Source organism: Leuciscus leuciscus, assembly GCF_965113295.1.
Source record: "Leuciscus leuciscus genome assembly, chromosome: 4".
NCBI classification, from domain to species: Eukaryota; Metazoa; Chordata; class Actinopteri; order Cypriniformes; family Leuciscidae; genus Leuciscus; species Leuciscus leuciscus.
The window spans coordinates 28052718-28068719 of record NC_138728.1 but is presented as its reverse complement, the minus strand read 5'-3'; the positions used below and the strand labels follow the sequence as shown (position 1 = coordinate 28068719).

The 16002-nt window shown below is 36.5% G+C and overlaps 2 protein-coding genes and 1 long non-coding RNA gene across 3 annotated transcripts; 1 reads left to right on the top strand and 2 right to left on the bottom strand.

The window, feature by feature from the left end:
* Positions 1-1083: 1083 nt before the first annotated feature.
* On the top strand, positions 1084-3562 carry LOC309497693 (uncharacterized protein; the record flags this gene model as incomplete). The annotated part of the gene is made up of 4 exons (XM_082168021.1): positions 1084-1353; positions 2365-2458; positions 2579-2666; positions 3383-3562. The coding sequence occupies exons 1-4, from the start codon at positions 1320-1322 to the stop codon at positions 3560-3562; spliced, it is 396 nt and encodes a 131-aa protein (XP_082024147.1). The 5' UTR covers positions 1084-1319.
* On the bottom strand, positions 3468-6670 carry LOC309497656 (putative nuclease HARBI1). Its single transcript, XM_082167955.1, has 2 exons — positions 6326-6670; positions 3468-5815 (listed from the first exon to the last, which is right to left on the bottom strand). Exons 1-2 carry the CDS (start codon positions 6572-6574, stop codon positions 4784-4786), a joined length of 1281 nt encoding a protein of 426 aa, XP_082024081.1. The 5' UTR covers positions 6575-6670; the 3' UTR covers positions 3468-4783.
* Positions 6671-8340: 1670 nt separating this feature from the next.
* On the bottom strand, positions 8341-15372 carry LOC309497726. Its single transcript, XR_014205686.1, has 3 exons — positions 15249-15372; positions 15076-15172; positions 8341-8815 (listed from the first exon to the last, which is right to left on the bottom strand). It is a non-coding gene; the product is annotated as an uncharacterized lncRNA (long non-coding RNA).
* Between the last annotated feature and the right edge of the window lie 630 nt (positions 15373-16002).

The window sequence follows — 16002 nt, the reverse complement described above, 5'->3', positions numbered from 1 at the left end:
AGAGAGGTACAAAAAGCACTGGCCTACCTCAACACGTTTCATCAACGCGTTTTCGTTCAGAGCCGGCTGACTGAAACCAGCTGAAGGCAAGGCAAGGCAAGTTTATTTATATAGCACATTTCATACACAATGGCAATTCAAAGTGCTTTACATAGAAGAAATTAAAATAATAAAAAGAAATAAGAATAATTAAAGCAGTTTAGAAAAATAAAATAAAATACAGTACAGTACAAACAGTCGGACGAACAGCGGCACAGTGCTCATTCAGTAAATGCATAGCTAAACAGAAGTGTTTTGAGTCTGGATTTGAATGTGACTACTGTAGGAGCACATCTGATCTCTTCTGGAAGCTGGTTCCAGTTGCGGCTGGCATAATAGCTAAAAGCCGACTCGCCATGCTTAGAGTGAACCCTTTGTATTTTTAGCTGATATGATCCTAATGATCTGAGTGATCTGTTGGGTTTATATTCAGTGAGCATATCTATAATGTATTGAGGTCCTGGGCCATTGAGTGATTTATATACCAGTAATAATACTTTAAAATCAATCCTAAATCTGAAGCGGACACGGAGATCAGTGAGAGGTGCTTGTCACTGCCCCGGCACATCTGAAAGGCTGCACTGCAAGGTACAATATAATGCAGGATCATAGTTATGCAGAGCCACAGGAGAAGGAATGCTCGTCGCCAAAAAGCAAAAATTTAATTTAAAAGGAAACGTGACCGGCAAATTCAAAACGAGGGTAAATATCGGGATAGCTTTTCCCAGGTGGAAAGAGCTAATGAATGAGAAAGACTTTGAAAGTGACGCTGAAGTTGCCTGCTTTCTTCTCGACAGGTAAGTCAAAGTTACGGTCTATTTTTTTTCATTGCTTGGTTGTGTAAATCATTATATAGGCAGCATAACAGCCCAGGTGAAAAAAAAGTTCACTAAAATACATTTTATTTAAGTGCACTTAGTACACTTCCATAATGTACTTCCATAATGTACTTAAAGTGCTCTATTTTCGAGCACTTATTTTGTACTTAATATACTAAAAGCTTATCTTTAGTACTTCTTAAGATAAACTTAAGATCATCTAAGGCCCTGTCCCAATACCTCCCCTTACCCTAGATTTCTGCCCTAACCCTTGTTTTTGCGCGTTCTCGTGTAGGGGTAGGGTGTCCCAATACTCTAAAGAGCAAGGGGGAGTGCTTTTCTCCCCTTAAAATCAACCCTCAAAACATAGTGCGGTCTGATGCAGGCTTAAAACGAAGTGGAAGATGAAATTACCCAGGATACCTTGCGGCCTCAGCAAGCCGGTAATTTTTTTTACACAAGATGGCGGACACCGCTGGAAAGGAACAATTGAATTGTAAGTATATTTTCGCAAATAAGCATGTTTAAAATTCTAACTATGTTGGAATATGTTAGTTTGATGCACATCCAATGAACTGTTAAGTTTTGAACACTAATATTAGAAAATATTTCGCGAAGCTATCTATCTGACGATGTTCATGATATCTGCCGAGTGCTTCGAGAGAGTCTGCCCATCAAATATACATCTGATTTGGGTAGTTCATCTAATTTTATTTTCGATTTTGGCTTCCAAGGATTATAAAAAGAAGATGTGAGGTAAAACTATTAAAAAATAGCCGCGTTCGTCTAGTGCTTCATCTTTTTCTTCACAGCGCGCGGTCACTTCTCCCTAACGTTAAACCCAAACAGCACTAAACACAATCAGTGATTGTTGTAAAATGCAGTGTCTGCTGATTCTAAATTGCGGGAGGTGTTTGATTGTAAAAAGAGCTATTATAAGCACAATTATCCGCGCAAGAGATGTACGTTGAGGGCGGCGGCGCGTTCGGAAACGGACTGCAACTAGACAAGCAAACTATACTTTGGGTTTCATGTGCGCGTCTAAACGATCAAATACAGACAAAAATATGGCTAAATGACAGGTTTGGAGATTCACTTTAACACAGTTTATGTCTTAAATGGGAGTTAGTTGTGGAATAGTTGGGAGAAAATGTGTATTATTAGATCTGCATTCGGTCTTTTAATGTGCAGCGTCTAATAAACCTGCTAATGATTACCTTTAATGTGAATAAAACAACTAAAGGCAAAGAGAAAATTACTCCTAGCTCTTGAATGAATAACTTTAGCTTTAAAAAGCATTAATCTATAATAAACTATGCTGTGTTATTTTACATTTGATTACTTTATTAGATTTCTAGCATATTATTATGGATGCTTATATCCTGATCATAACTGGGATAGTTATGTGCATGTATTCACACTCATCAGATTGTATTGACCAAAAATCTGTTTAGTTCTCTCCTGTTAACTTGCAATTTACTTAGCGGCAACTGGTCTCTTATTTCAGGGACTGTCGAGCAGACCTTTGGCCTCATCAGGTTCTGGACTGAAAATGAGGAGAAGTTTACCAAAAAAAAATTTGCCTCCAAACTGTTATGGGAGTGAGTGACCAGATTGTACAATTCAATAACTGATAACAATATCAATGTCTGATAATGTTCTAGCCCCCAGGCAGCTACAATGCATTTTGACAGCTATTCTCATATTTGTATGTTTTTTAGGAAAGCAGTGAAAGACCTGGGCCTGGAAGGAAGGATTACAGGAGAGAAGGCAAGCAAGAAGTGGGAGAATCTAAAGAAGCGTTACAAGGTAATTCTTTGGATCGAGATCTGTTGCATGTCTTCATCACCTACATCTTACATCCTTTACACTAGGGCTGAACGATTTTGGAAAATAATCTAATTTCAATTGTTTTTACCAATATTGTGATTGCGATTTAATATGCGGTTATTTTTAAAGCTCTTTATCTTTTCTATTATTCAACAAAGACAAGCAATAAATCTTGTAAAATATGGATGAGAATCTTTAGGCACCTCATGAGCCGATCAACTTTTTTTCTTATTAATAAAATCTTATTAATAAAACTTAAAATATTTATTTAATTACATATGTAGTTTTAAGTTGGCTACTTTAAAAAATAATTACACATTAAAAAAATAAATTAATACAATAACATGTTAAGAATTTTAAATAGGCTATATAAACGAATAGCTTCAAAACATAAAAGCTATCAATACCGAAGAGGGGAAAAAAACATTACAAGCAATAAACAAAGACTGCTTTCAGTATTTAAGAGTAGGCTGTCTAAACGTTTTTGCATTCAAGAACTGTAAGTGATTATTCTTTCTCAGTTTAGACACGAAAAGCTGCATTCACACCAATGCACAGATCTCTTTTGAAATATAAAATGTGGTTTGTCCTGTCTGTTTAATAACTTAAGATATAACTGACTGTTTACATTTTCGTGCCATAAAAGCATTTTGAGACTGTTTCTGTTTCTCTTTTTCTTTTCTTTTTTATTGTAGGACCTGAAAACACCAAAGACAGGCTCAGGAACAGAAAGTGGAGAAAAAACGGTATCCAACTGGCGATACTTCGAGGCGATGCATGTGGTTTTGGGGGGAAGGCCAGCTATAGATCCTCCTGTGATTGTGGCCTCTTTCAAGCCGGCAGAGGACCCCACATTATTGCTAATGGTAAGTTGATACTAGTAGGAACTAGGGCTGGGTATTGACACAAATTTCACAATTCGATTCGATTTCGATTCACAAGCTTGCAATTCGATTCGATTTTGTTTACGATTCGATTCGATTCAATATTGATTATTTTGGATATCAGGTACAATACATTGCACATTTTCTCAAGGAAAACAAATTTCTTTCTATTATTGTAAACTATGGGAGTCAGTTGTAGCCTATAGGCTTCATTAGCCTACTATAATATTGAAGGTAAAAATTAACTGATTTGTATACAAACACTTAAAATACACTTATTTATTATTTGTTTTTGAATTTCATAAGAAACTAGACGTAATTTGAAATCTGAAACTTTGTTTCATATCAATAATAACAAAGCACAAAGATTATTGCGATTTATTGGATGGGATGCACGCAACAATGTTCCATTCATTCATCAACTGAAAACAGGATGACTAATCGATTCTTGGGATTTAAGAATCGATATCGTTTCATAAAAATGAGAATCGATTAAAATCGAGAAATCTATATTTTTTACCCAGCCCTAGTAGGAACTATCACATTTTCAAAAATAGCCTATGGTGCAATACTTGCAATACTTGTACCCCCCATCCCCCCCAGGCCATTGTCGCACCTGAACACGAACCCCTTGAGGAAGACATCTCTGAGCCTGTATCTACTCTTCATCCCACCACCCCAGTTCGTCCCACTACACCAACCACCACTTGTCCCACAACTCCAGCTACTACTCGTCCACCCACCACTCCAGCTACTCCGAGCTCCTCTAAGAGGAAGAGAGGAAATGATCTCATTCTGGATTTTCTTCAAGCAGAATCTGTTAAGGAGCAGGAAAGGCACAAAGAAACGGAGGCCCAAACTGAGAGGTTTTTAACCCTCTTCGAAAAACTTGTGGACAAAATGCCCCAACAATAGTTATGTTGTGTTTGTGGACAAAATGCCCCAACAATAGTTATGTTGTGTTTGTGGACAAAATGCCCCAAAAATTGTTATGCTGTGTAAAGATGTCATTAAAATGTTCAATATTTTTTTGCATGTCTAGATCATTATAAAAGAAACCATTACCAACATGTTTTCAAAATATAATTAAGTTTAATAGAACTAAAGTTAAAATGAACCATAAGTACACACTAGAACAACCCAAAAAAACATGGGCATGTAAAAAAAACACACACAGAGAGTTGAACTATTTACAATTTTCATCAGAATTGTCTAATGAGGGGCTTGTGCGCTGATCAAGGTAGCAAGTCTGTCCCTTGTGGCATTCCCCGGTGTCTCATGTGCCTCAGGAGCTTCTTGTAGGGGAGGTTCTGGGTCCAGGATGTCCACTGCCACATCATTGTCAGGTTCCAGTTCATCACCATTGTCAATACAAACATTGTGCAGGAAAGCACAGGATGCTATGACCTGGGGTGCAAACGTAGGACTGACCTCCAGGGCCCTGAAAAGTGTGGACCTCCAACGAGTCTTCATGATGCCAAAGGCCCTCTCTACAATGGAACGTGCCCTTGATTGGTGGTAATTGAATTTCCTTTGCACTGGGCCATTCACAGGTTCCCTGTATGGAGTGATGAGGCAGATTGGTGTCTCCAAACAAGGATATCCGCCATCTCCCAGGATAAAGTATCCATTGGGTGGATAATTTCTGGCCAGATAAAAATAACTGTTTTTCAAAATGCGTGTGTCGTGTACGGAACCAGGATAGCCTACAAAAATATCCAGGAACTTTCCAGCAGAGTCACAGATGGCTTGCATGTTTATGGAGTAAAACCCTTTGTAATTTAAATAGTCCAGGCGATGAACTGATGGGGGCTTAATTCTTATGTGACAGCCATCAATAGCACCTACAGCTTTGTTGAGGACGGGCGTTCCAGAACACTGGGCAAATCCATCAGCCACAGTGTCCAGGTCTGCAGGCTTCGGAAAGACGATGGCTCTATGTAGATTGTCCCAAATGAACTGTGCCACCTTGTGAACAATTCTGTGAACAGTGGATTTGGGCACACTGAAAACTCGCGACACCACACGATAGGAAAGTCCATGGGCAAGCCAATAGACATAAATCAGGACTTCCAATTCATTGCCCCATCCATGGTCCTGCTCTTTCTGCATCAGGCGCTGCAGGGCATGCATGGCCTGCCTATTTAACCTGAAGTCATGTTTTATCTCTAACTCCACATTAAACCACAGGCGTAGGATGGGCACAAGGGTATTCAAACTGCAGTATGTCACTGGACGGTCACTCTGGAAAACAATGAACAACAAGTAGCCTAATAAAAACATGTTTTGCATTACACATTCCACAGTCAGTGTAGATTGGTGACATTTACAACAATAACATTTTTAGCATTTAGTCTTTTATTTGTAATAAACACTTTAAGTGGGCTATTTAAAAAGTGTTATTTATGTTAAATTACGTTTTTTTTAAACATATGCGCAGAGTGTTAACTTATGTAATATTGTGTTCATAGAAAAAAATCGTCGGCAGCCACTCAAAAGTGTATGAATAAGATACATTTTTAATTTTATCAGCACCCCCAACCTAAAACCACCTCCCGCACCCCTGGATTTAACTAACGTTATACGACCTGAATGTGTAGGTCGTGTTATTTTATCGACACAAACAACAGGTAAGTTAATTCTATTTGGGCTAGCGTTAAATCATCAACAGCTGAAGTAAACATTTTTTATTTATTTTTTTTGAGGTAAATATATAACGTTAATCGTCAAAATATTTAAACAAATCGGACATACCTGAAATAAATCCTCAAGGCAAAGAAGACGGCGAATGCGTCTTCTATATTCCACATGTCTTCTCTGTTGATTCATCAGACGTAGATAAACGAACACAGCCAACACAACAGCTGGAACCGGCATTTTTCTGAATGAAAATAGTAGTAGTAGACGACGCTGCGCGTGACGTAGTGAGGTTTCCTGCGCGTGACGTAGTGAGGTTTCCCTCGTTTGCCGCGCTAATTTGCATATAGTGGTGTCCCATTTCATAGGGAAAGATCTTCAACTCCACTTCCCTCGTTGAGGGGACTTACTTTCGAGGGCACTCAAAACTTAAGTGGAAGTTGTAAGGGGGGAGAAATGGGACAGGGCCTTAGTGTACTCAACTGTACGGTGGCCGAGAGAGCTCAACGCGCTGCAACTGAAGAAAACACATGCAAATAGAAAAACACCTGCAAATTAAGAAAACATCTTCATCAGTTTCACAACACATGTGTGCTCCAAATACTCACAACACAAACAAATACAGAAACACGCTGCAAAAGTTCACAACACAACCAAATACAGAAACACGCTGCAAAAGTTCACAACACAACCAAATACAGAAACGCGCTGCAAAAGTTCACAACATAACCAAATACAGAAACGCGCTGCAAATAGGACAGAACACAACGGAAATGTTTCCGGGGAAGCCAATAAGTGACGGACCCGACTGGGACGTGCTTACGGAGCTGTCTACTTTAATTTAATTTAATTTATTATTTTATTTTTGTTGCAAAACGTACAGAGATTACACGTTTATGACATACAACTTTGTATACAATATACAAAATGCATTTGTAATATGTTCAATGTCATAAGAATACTAATCAGAAAAGAACAAGCTGAAGACTAAAATAAATTAAAGAAAAAAAGATAGAGAAAAAGAACATGAGGGAAAGATATTAATATATACATCAGTTACATTGTACACATTCATGTTATGTTAAAATAAGTTTCATAAGAAATGTTAGAATGAAGGGTCCAAATCATAGACAGTAGGCTATATAAGAGGTCCAAATATGAGACGGCGCTGCGTTGTCATGGGAACATCACAGGTGAAAATAATGAGGAAATTACATTGGCTTTCGTTGCTCCCTTCATCAAGTCCGTTCCAAACGGCTACATAATGGCACACAAGTGCCCCGCTCCCTCCAAAGTGCCCATGTCAAGGGCTCTGCCGTCTGCCCTTTTAAGGGAGTAACGTTAGGGCATAGGTAATGCTCACGAGCAATAAAAAACGTCCCAGCCGGGTCCGTCACTTATTGGGTTCCCCGGAAACATTTCCGTTGTGTTCTGTCCTATTTGCAGCGCCTTTCTGTATTGTATTTGGTTGTGTTGTGAACTTTTGCAGCGCATTTCTGTATTTGATTGTGTTGTGAACTTTTGCAGCGCGTTTCTGTATTTGGTTGTGTTGTGAACTTTTGCAGCGCATTTCTGTATTTGATTGTGTTGTGAACTTTTGCAGCGCATTTCTGTATTTGATTGTGTTGTGAACTTTTGCAGCGCGTTTCTGTATTTGATTGTGTTGTGAACTTTTGCAGCGCGTTTCTGTATTTGGTTGTGTTGTGAACTTTTGCAGCGCATTTCTGTATTTGATTGTGTTGTGAACTTTTGCAGCGCGTTTCTGTATTTGGTTGTGTTGTGAACTTTTGCAGCGAGTTTCTGTATTTGGTTGTGTTGTGAGTATTTGGAGCACACATGTGTTGTGAAACTGATGAAGATGTTTTCTTAATTTGCAGGTGTTTTTCTATTTGCATGTGTTTTCTTCAGTTGCAGCGCGTTGAGCTCTCTCGGCCACCGTACAACTGTGCTATTTTGAGACACACTGAAGATGAACTAAAGTGTATTTTTTAATTTTTTTTATTTTGTTACCACTTTTAGTAAAACTGAAACCATCTTTAATGCATTTTAAATACACTTATAAATTATTTAAAATATAAGAATATATAATATATACAAATCATATTTATAATACAAAAAAAAACATAATTAAATATGTTAATGGTGCATTTTAAAAGTAGTCAAGTACACTATTACTGTGTTATCAGTAGCATTTTCTGCCTCATTTATGCTAAAATTATGAAAATAATATATTTTAATGTATTACAAATACAGTGGAAAAATTATCATTCAATAAAACACAGTAAAAAATATTTGTATAAAACACACACACACACACTTTGAAAGCTAGTAAACTTTAATGTACTTCACCCAGTGTACATCAGTACAGCAGCATATGTAAACTGTAAAAAAAAAAAATACATTAACATAAATATAAATAAACCTAACTACAGTCAATAAAGTGCAGTCATTAATAGCTGCAAACAGTTACAGTACTGTTACAACTCAAACCATCTTCATCCTTCAAGTGAATTGGAGTGATTGGTCTTTGAGTTTGCCTCATTGTTGCATTTCCTTCGAATCATTGCTCGCACCTCAGACGTGTTGGAAATTGTTTGATCACAGTGTCTGTGAAAGGGGAAAAAGATTAGTTTATTTTTATATTAAATTAAAGCAAAATTAACCTCTGTTAAAAAAGTAACTGTTCCCTTGCACTGCTTCGATGATGCTATTGGGGAACGATGTTCTCTAGGCGCCTCTTCAGGGGCGTAGCACAAGATCCCGGGCCCTATGTATAGGCAGTCCTGATGGGCCCCCATGTTCCAAATAAAATATATTCCAGACTTTTCAAGGGCCCTCTCTCCCCTTGGGGCCCTGGTAATCAGTACTGGTTTTACCCCCAGTCCGACGCCCCTGCGCCTCTTTAATACTTCTGAGTCGCACTTGTAGTGTCGGGGTTAGGGGTGGTAGTGGCGCAATGGATAAGACACATGCCTTTGGTGTGAGAGACCCGGGTTCGAATCCACTGTGAGACACCAATGTGTCCTTGAGCAAGACACTTAACCCCTAGTTGCTCCAGAGGCGTGCGACCTCTGACATATATAGCAATTGTAAGTCGCTTCGGATATAAGCGTCAGCTAAATGAATAAATGTAAATGTAAATGTAGTGTCATAGGCTGTCGCCAGTCAAATTCTATTGCCGTGATTGTACAGCTTTTCAAACACCGGTTCACATGGAGGGTGTTCCCCATAGCTTCATCGATGCAGTGTCTCATTCCCTGTTCTCAGGGAACAGAGGTCGTAACCTAGACGTTTTTTTATTACAACACAGTATGATGTTTTGACATTTCCCTATGTTGTACCAACCCGATCTCACGGGAAAACGTACAAATTCTACGAGGTGGCTAATTCGTACGAATTCATACGACCTCAATCGTACGAATTCGTAAGATTTTTGCAAAATCGTACATATTTTACGAATTGCCCAATTCGTATGAATTCATACGAATGACCTATCCCTGACCCCGCCCCTAAACCTACCCATCACGTGGGTTTAGACAAATCGTACAAATTCGTACGAGTGAGGTCGTACGAATTCGTACGATTTAGCCATCTTTTTATCATTCGTACGAATTCGTACGAATTGGTCGTGAGATAGTGTTGGTTGTACATACAAGGTGAAAAAGATGTACTGTTAAATGTATTATAAATGCATTAAAGTACATTTGTTTTGTACTAAAAACATACTTAAGTACATATTTAATACATTTAATAGTAAGTCTTTTTCACCTGGTAAAAATGGAATTATTTAACATGGCATGTGTAGCGACTGAGACAAATCAGACACAATTATTTGGCATATGCACGAACAAATCTTTAAAAAACTTCCATCTGAGAGCTGTGGTCCCAACCCAGCCTGCACTCCAGCCATGAGAACAGCAACAATACAAGTTCATCCTATCTTCTTCATCCAACGGAGAAGAAACGATTGCAACTTGCACCATGACTTTTGACCCTCACAGACACACCAACGGACTAATTGTTCAACCACTTCAAGAATTGTCCACGATTGACCATGCAAGTACAGTCTATCAATTTAATGAGGTGCTCTGAAAATGATCAGCTGATGGTTCTTTTCAATGTTAAATAGATCTTTTCCATATTTCTATTTCCTGCTTCCGGTTCCACATCACTCACCCCTTTACCTATGCATGTATGGATGAATGTATGTATGTTTGTTTGTTTGTTTGTTTGTTTGTTTAGTTTAGTTATGTTTGTGATTTAGTTAATAAAACTTGTGCAGAATTATGCATTTGGTTTCTGATCCTCTGTTTGCATACAAAGTCCCTTTTACGATTTTGATCCTGTTACATGCTCTAATTGCTGTACACGATAAGAAATAATAATTTTTCAGTGACCCTGAAAGATACACTTTTCGTAGAATAAATGCACAATCGAAGAGTTCGTTGGAACTGATTAATTGATTGTAATATTAATTTGGCTTACCTCAAAGTTAATCTAATTAACTGACCCAAATATTAATAATTAATCATAATTGGTAATTATGGATTATTATTAATATTTCCCCTTTGAGCTAATATTGTTACACATGTAATGCTTAGTTCATATATTTTAACAGTAGACATTCAATATAAAATGTTAATGCAATTCAGAAAAGGAGTTAATAAAATATCTCTTGAACAACTGTGAAGTCTACATGGTATGTCACTGTATCACAGCAAAAAAGGGCAATTTAACTGTTTAACTGAAAAAGTATACCCAGCCAACAAGAATAATAATTATAATGTACAACAAATGCTAATCTTTATTTTTAGCATTAATGTTTTAGTCTGCCCCCTTTGACTTTGAGAGCAAAAAAAAAAAAAAAAAAAAAGTGATGAAACACATACACTCTTCACCTCTGTTAAAAAAGATTAAAGGAAATTAGAAGTAGTGCAAAATATTGTAAGCCAGGACAAGTGACTTGCAGCTGTCCCAAAAAACAATTAAATAAATAGATTTTTACATGAATGAACACAAATTAGACTAGGAAACTAGAAAAAAAATTTGGGAAAAAAAATGTTGCAAAAAACTAAACAGTGAGTGTTCTGGCTTAGTCTATTTAGCGTCTTTGCTCCCCCTGCTGGTTTTGTTGTATTTTGCACTTTGAATTGGGTTTATTCAGTTTCCGGGGTTAGGCTCAAAAGAATAACACATTCGGAGTGCGATACAAAAACAAAGCTACAGTCAGTGTGCAAGGTGGGGATTTAAACAGGCAAGATGGGAAGAGTTTTGTATGTTGTGTGAAGAAAATTTCAAAAACATAAAGTTAGAAGGGAATATTGATGAGAGATATAAAAGAGTAGTACATGAAATCATTCTAGCAGCGAATCTATCTATACCATTAATAAGAGGTAATGGAAAAAGAAAGAAAAATGTTCCATGGTGGTCTGAAGAATGCACAATAGCGATTAAAGAAAGGAATAAGGCATTCCGGGTTTTAAAAAGGATAATAACTCAAGATACAATAATTGATTATCAGATAAAAAGGGCAGCTGCAAGAAGAGTAATTAAAAGTGCAAAGAGGAAAGCGTGGCAGGAGTTTTGCAACACAATTGGGAGAGAGACTGGAATGCATGTAGTGTGGAGAATGATAAGGAAAATGAATGGTATTAATATACACAAACAAGTCCCTGTAATTGAGGAAGATGGAAAGGTGGCCAGAACAGATAAAGAAAAAGCAGAAATATTGGCCAAAACATTTGCTAAAGTCCACAGTATAAACAATTTGAGTGATGAGTTTTTAAAGAGAAGGCAAGAGTTAAATAAAATGTATGAGAATGTGTGTATGAAAAAACAAGATGACTATAGTAATATGAATGATGATTTTAATATTTTTGAGCTTAAAATCGCGATTAGCACATCAAAGGATACAACACCAGGGAGAGATAGTATAAGTTATAGTATGTTAAAGAATTTACCGGATGTAGCTCTTAAAGTAATAATGGATGTATATAATCAGATATGGAGTGAAGGAACATTACCAAAAGAGTGGAAAAATGCAATAGTGATACCAGTAACAAAACCAGGTAAAGATGCAACAAAATCAAGTAGCTATAGGCCAATTGCTCTTACATCTACATTATGTAAAGTGATGGAAAAAATGATAGTTAGAAGATTAAATTATTTTCTTGAGAAAAATGAGATTTTAACATCAGCTCAAAGTGGATTCAGGAGGAAAAGATCTACAATGGATGCCTTGATATTATTTGAAAATGAGGTTAAAAAAGCTTTATTAATGAAAGAATATCTTGTTACTGTTTTCTTTGATATTGAAAAGGCATACGACACTTTATGGAGGGAGGGACTATTAATTAAGTTAGACACAATCGGAGTGGGGGGGAGAATGTATAACTGGATATTGGATTTCTTGTTTAAACGGACATTTCAGGTAAGAATAGGGGAAGAAATGTCAACATTGCAAGATATTCTGAATGGGACTCCACAAGGGAGTGTAATCAGTCCCATATTGTTTAATATAATGATTAACGATATTTTTGAAAGAGTGAAACCAAGTATAGGGAAAGCACTATATGCAGATGATGGTGCAGTTTGGAAAAGAGGTAGGAACTTAAGGTATGTAGTAAAAGGAATACAAGAATCAATAAACGAAGTTGAAAGGTGGTCAGTGGAGTGGGGACTAAAGTTTTCAGTATTAAAGACCCAATATTTGATTTTTACAAGGAAAAGGAAAGTGGAACAAGTGAAGTTGAAATTATATGATCAGATATTAGAGAGAGTGACAGAATTTAAATACCTTGGGTTAATATTTGATGACAAATTAACATGGAATAAACATATTAGGAAAGTTGAGAACAAATGTAAAGGAATCATAAATTGCATGCGAGCTATAGCCAAATATGAATGGGGAGCAAGGAAAAGTGCACTATTAAATGTGTATCAAGCCTTAATACGGTCTAGTTTAGATTATGGGTGTGCGGTGTATGGTGATGCAGCAAAGTCAGAGCTACAGAGGTTGGACAGTGTACAAGCTAGGGCACTTAGAATTTGCTGTGGAGCAATAAGATCAACACCTTTAGATGCCATCAGGGTTGAAATGGGGGAGATGCCACTAGACTTAAGAAGGAAAAAGCTTACAATGATGTACTGGGTTAATTTACAGGGTTGTACAAAGAGTCATCGTACACGAGAAATTTTAAATGATTGTTGGGAATATAAAAAGGATAACGGAAATAGTTTTGGGTGGAAGCATAAACAATGGGTTAAGGAATGCGGTATGGAAAATATAGATATTTGTCCTAATATGCCATTAAAAGGGGTAGCGGTTTGGAATATTCCCGAACCTAATGTTGAGATGAGACTGCTGGAGGATCGAGAGAAGGCAGAAGGAAAATATTCTAATAGATATGAAATTAATGTTTTTATTAGAGAACGTTTTTTCTCTTGTATACAGATCTATACAGATGGTTCTAAAGATCCAGGAGAACAAAAAGTAGGAGTAGGAGTGTATATTCCAAAATTTGAGACAAAAATAAGTTTAAGATTGAGTGACAAATTATCCGTATATTCAGCAGAACTAACTGCTATAATAATAGGATGACCTGCTACTAGAAATTTATACATTATTATATAGGCTGAATACTGAGGGTATAATTGTATACTTTTGTTGGGTGCCGGCACATATTGGGATTGTAGGAAACGAAATAGCGGATAAATTAGCAAAAGAAGCGTTAAAAAAAGACTTGATAGAAGTAAAGATACTTTTAGGAAGAAATGAAGTTAGATCAATAATTAATAGAGAAATAATAGGAAAGTGGCAACAAAGATGGGAAAGTAGCAGTACAGGTAGGTGGTACTATAGTATTGTAAAATCTGTAGCGGGAAAAGAATTGTATTATGGAAGGCATAGAAAGGAAGAGGTAATGATTTCTAGACTAAGGATGGGTCATACAGGGTTAAATTCAACTCTGGCATTAATGGGAAAGCATGGGAATGGTATGTTTGATGAATGTGGTGTTGTTGAAACAGTAGAACATGTGTTTTTAAAATGTAGTAAATATGAAGAACAGCGTAGAGACCTTTTTATTAATATAAAGAACAGACCAGTGGGCATTATGGATATATTGGGAAAGGTTTTGAGTAATAGTCAGAGGATTAAGGAAGTAATAACTTTTTTAGAGGTTACAGGACTAGATCACCGGATTTAGACTATAAGAGGAGAAAGTATAGATCTGATCATCTTGGAGGTGAAGAGCTTAATGTGTAAGCTGGAGGAGCTGAACACGCAGCGCCAGCTGAAAGTGGGCTCTGATCCTAAGGGATGTTTTTTTTTTTTTTTTTTTTTTTTTTTTTTTTCGCAAATCAGATCCATCAACCATATGTACTAAGTAAACAGTAGGTGGCGGTAATACTCCTAAGGAGTCAACGGCCATGGAACAAAAAGAAGAAGAAGAAGAAGAAGAAAAGAATAACACAGCACATGGTTACGCATGTTGAATTCTCCATCGATCCATAGCAACAACAGCTCTTAAACGAGGCACTGCTTGTAAGTGGAGTTTGATTATTCTTGATTATGACCTTTTGTATGTATATAAAAGTAATTGTTTTGTTAGTTCTGCATTACTTTGTGTAAGTATTTTCTGTTGGTTTCTCCTGTGGTACATGACTTGACATTTATCATGTGATGTGACAGTCTATTTATGTATTCTTTTGTTTTCATATTGTTTTACAGTTTTACACATTTATTCAGTAAATTTGAACGACGACTCCAGTGTCAAGACTGTTTATTGAGTGGATGTGTTTAGCTTGCTGGGAACGAAGCCAGTACAGTGAGCTATTTATTTATGAAAACAGCAACTAAAACTTACCAGTAACTTCTGATAGCAGTATCTTTATCTCTTCGAGTCTGATTCGACTTCGACTTGAAAAGCTTGGCTCTGATTGGTCAAATTGAATGTAGCTGAACTGAAAAAGAAGTGCTGTTACACCGAGTCAAAAATTACGACTGGCAAAGTAAACGTAAATGTAATACAAATCTTACCTAGAAACATAATGAGGTTCCAAATGTCACACGTCATGCAAACTTGAAGATGGGGAAAAAATAAAAACAACACTAACAGTTAATGTTACGTTTTCTATTAACGTTAGATAAAAAAATAAAAAAATAATCTAAATGCTGTCATGATCACTCAACCTTAAGTAGTTGCAAAACATTTAAGAATTCCGTTAATCTTCGAAAGAAAAACTGAAATATCGTAAGTTAATGAAACCTGAGAGATTTAACTTATATCCCTCTGATGAACGATTCACCAAAACTGTTCACGTTTGAAAAAGTTTGAAAAGGAACCAATCAGGATTAGTCACGTGTGTTATTCGTATTTTTCAAATTTAAACAAGTACAACATATTTTTGGACAACATTTAAACGTCTTTGGAAAATGTATCTATGATGCATTTAAAATAATATGATGTTGATATCCTTGTGGGAATTTCAGTAGTAAAAACATATCATGTAATGGACAACAGCCTAGCCCTTTACAAGTATAGCCTACAAACAAGTAAAAGTGAACAACATTAATTTTAAGTGCTTATTACAATGCTTAATAATAGTTGACAAATGTTTATAATACATTAGAAGTTGGTACATTATAGAAAAATCTAAAATATTAAAATCATAAAATCATACATTTTACAAATATATTGCACTAGGCCTAAGTGTTTAAAGTACTTTAAACACACTAAAAGCTTAATCATTTTGCTATGTTCTTACACAAGTTACACAAATGTACTTTAAGT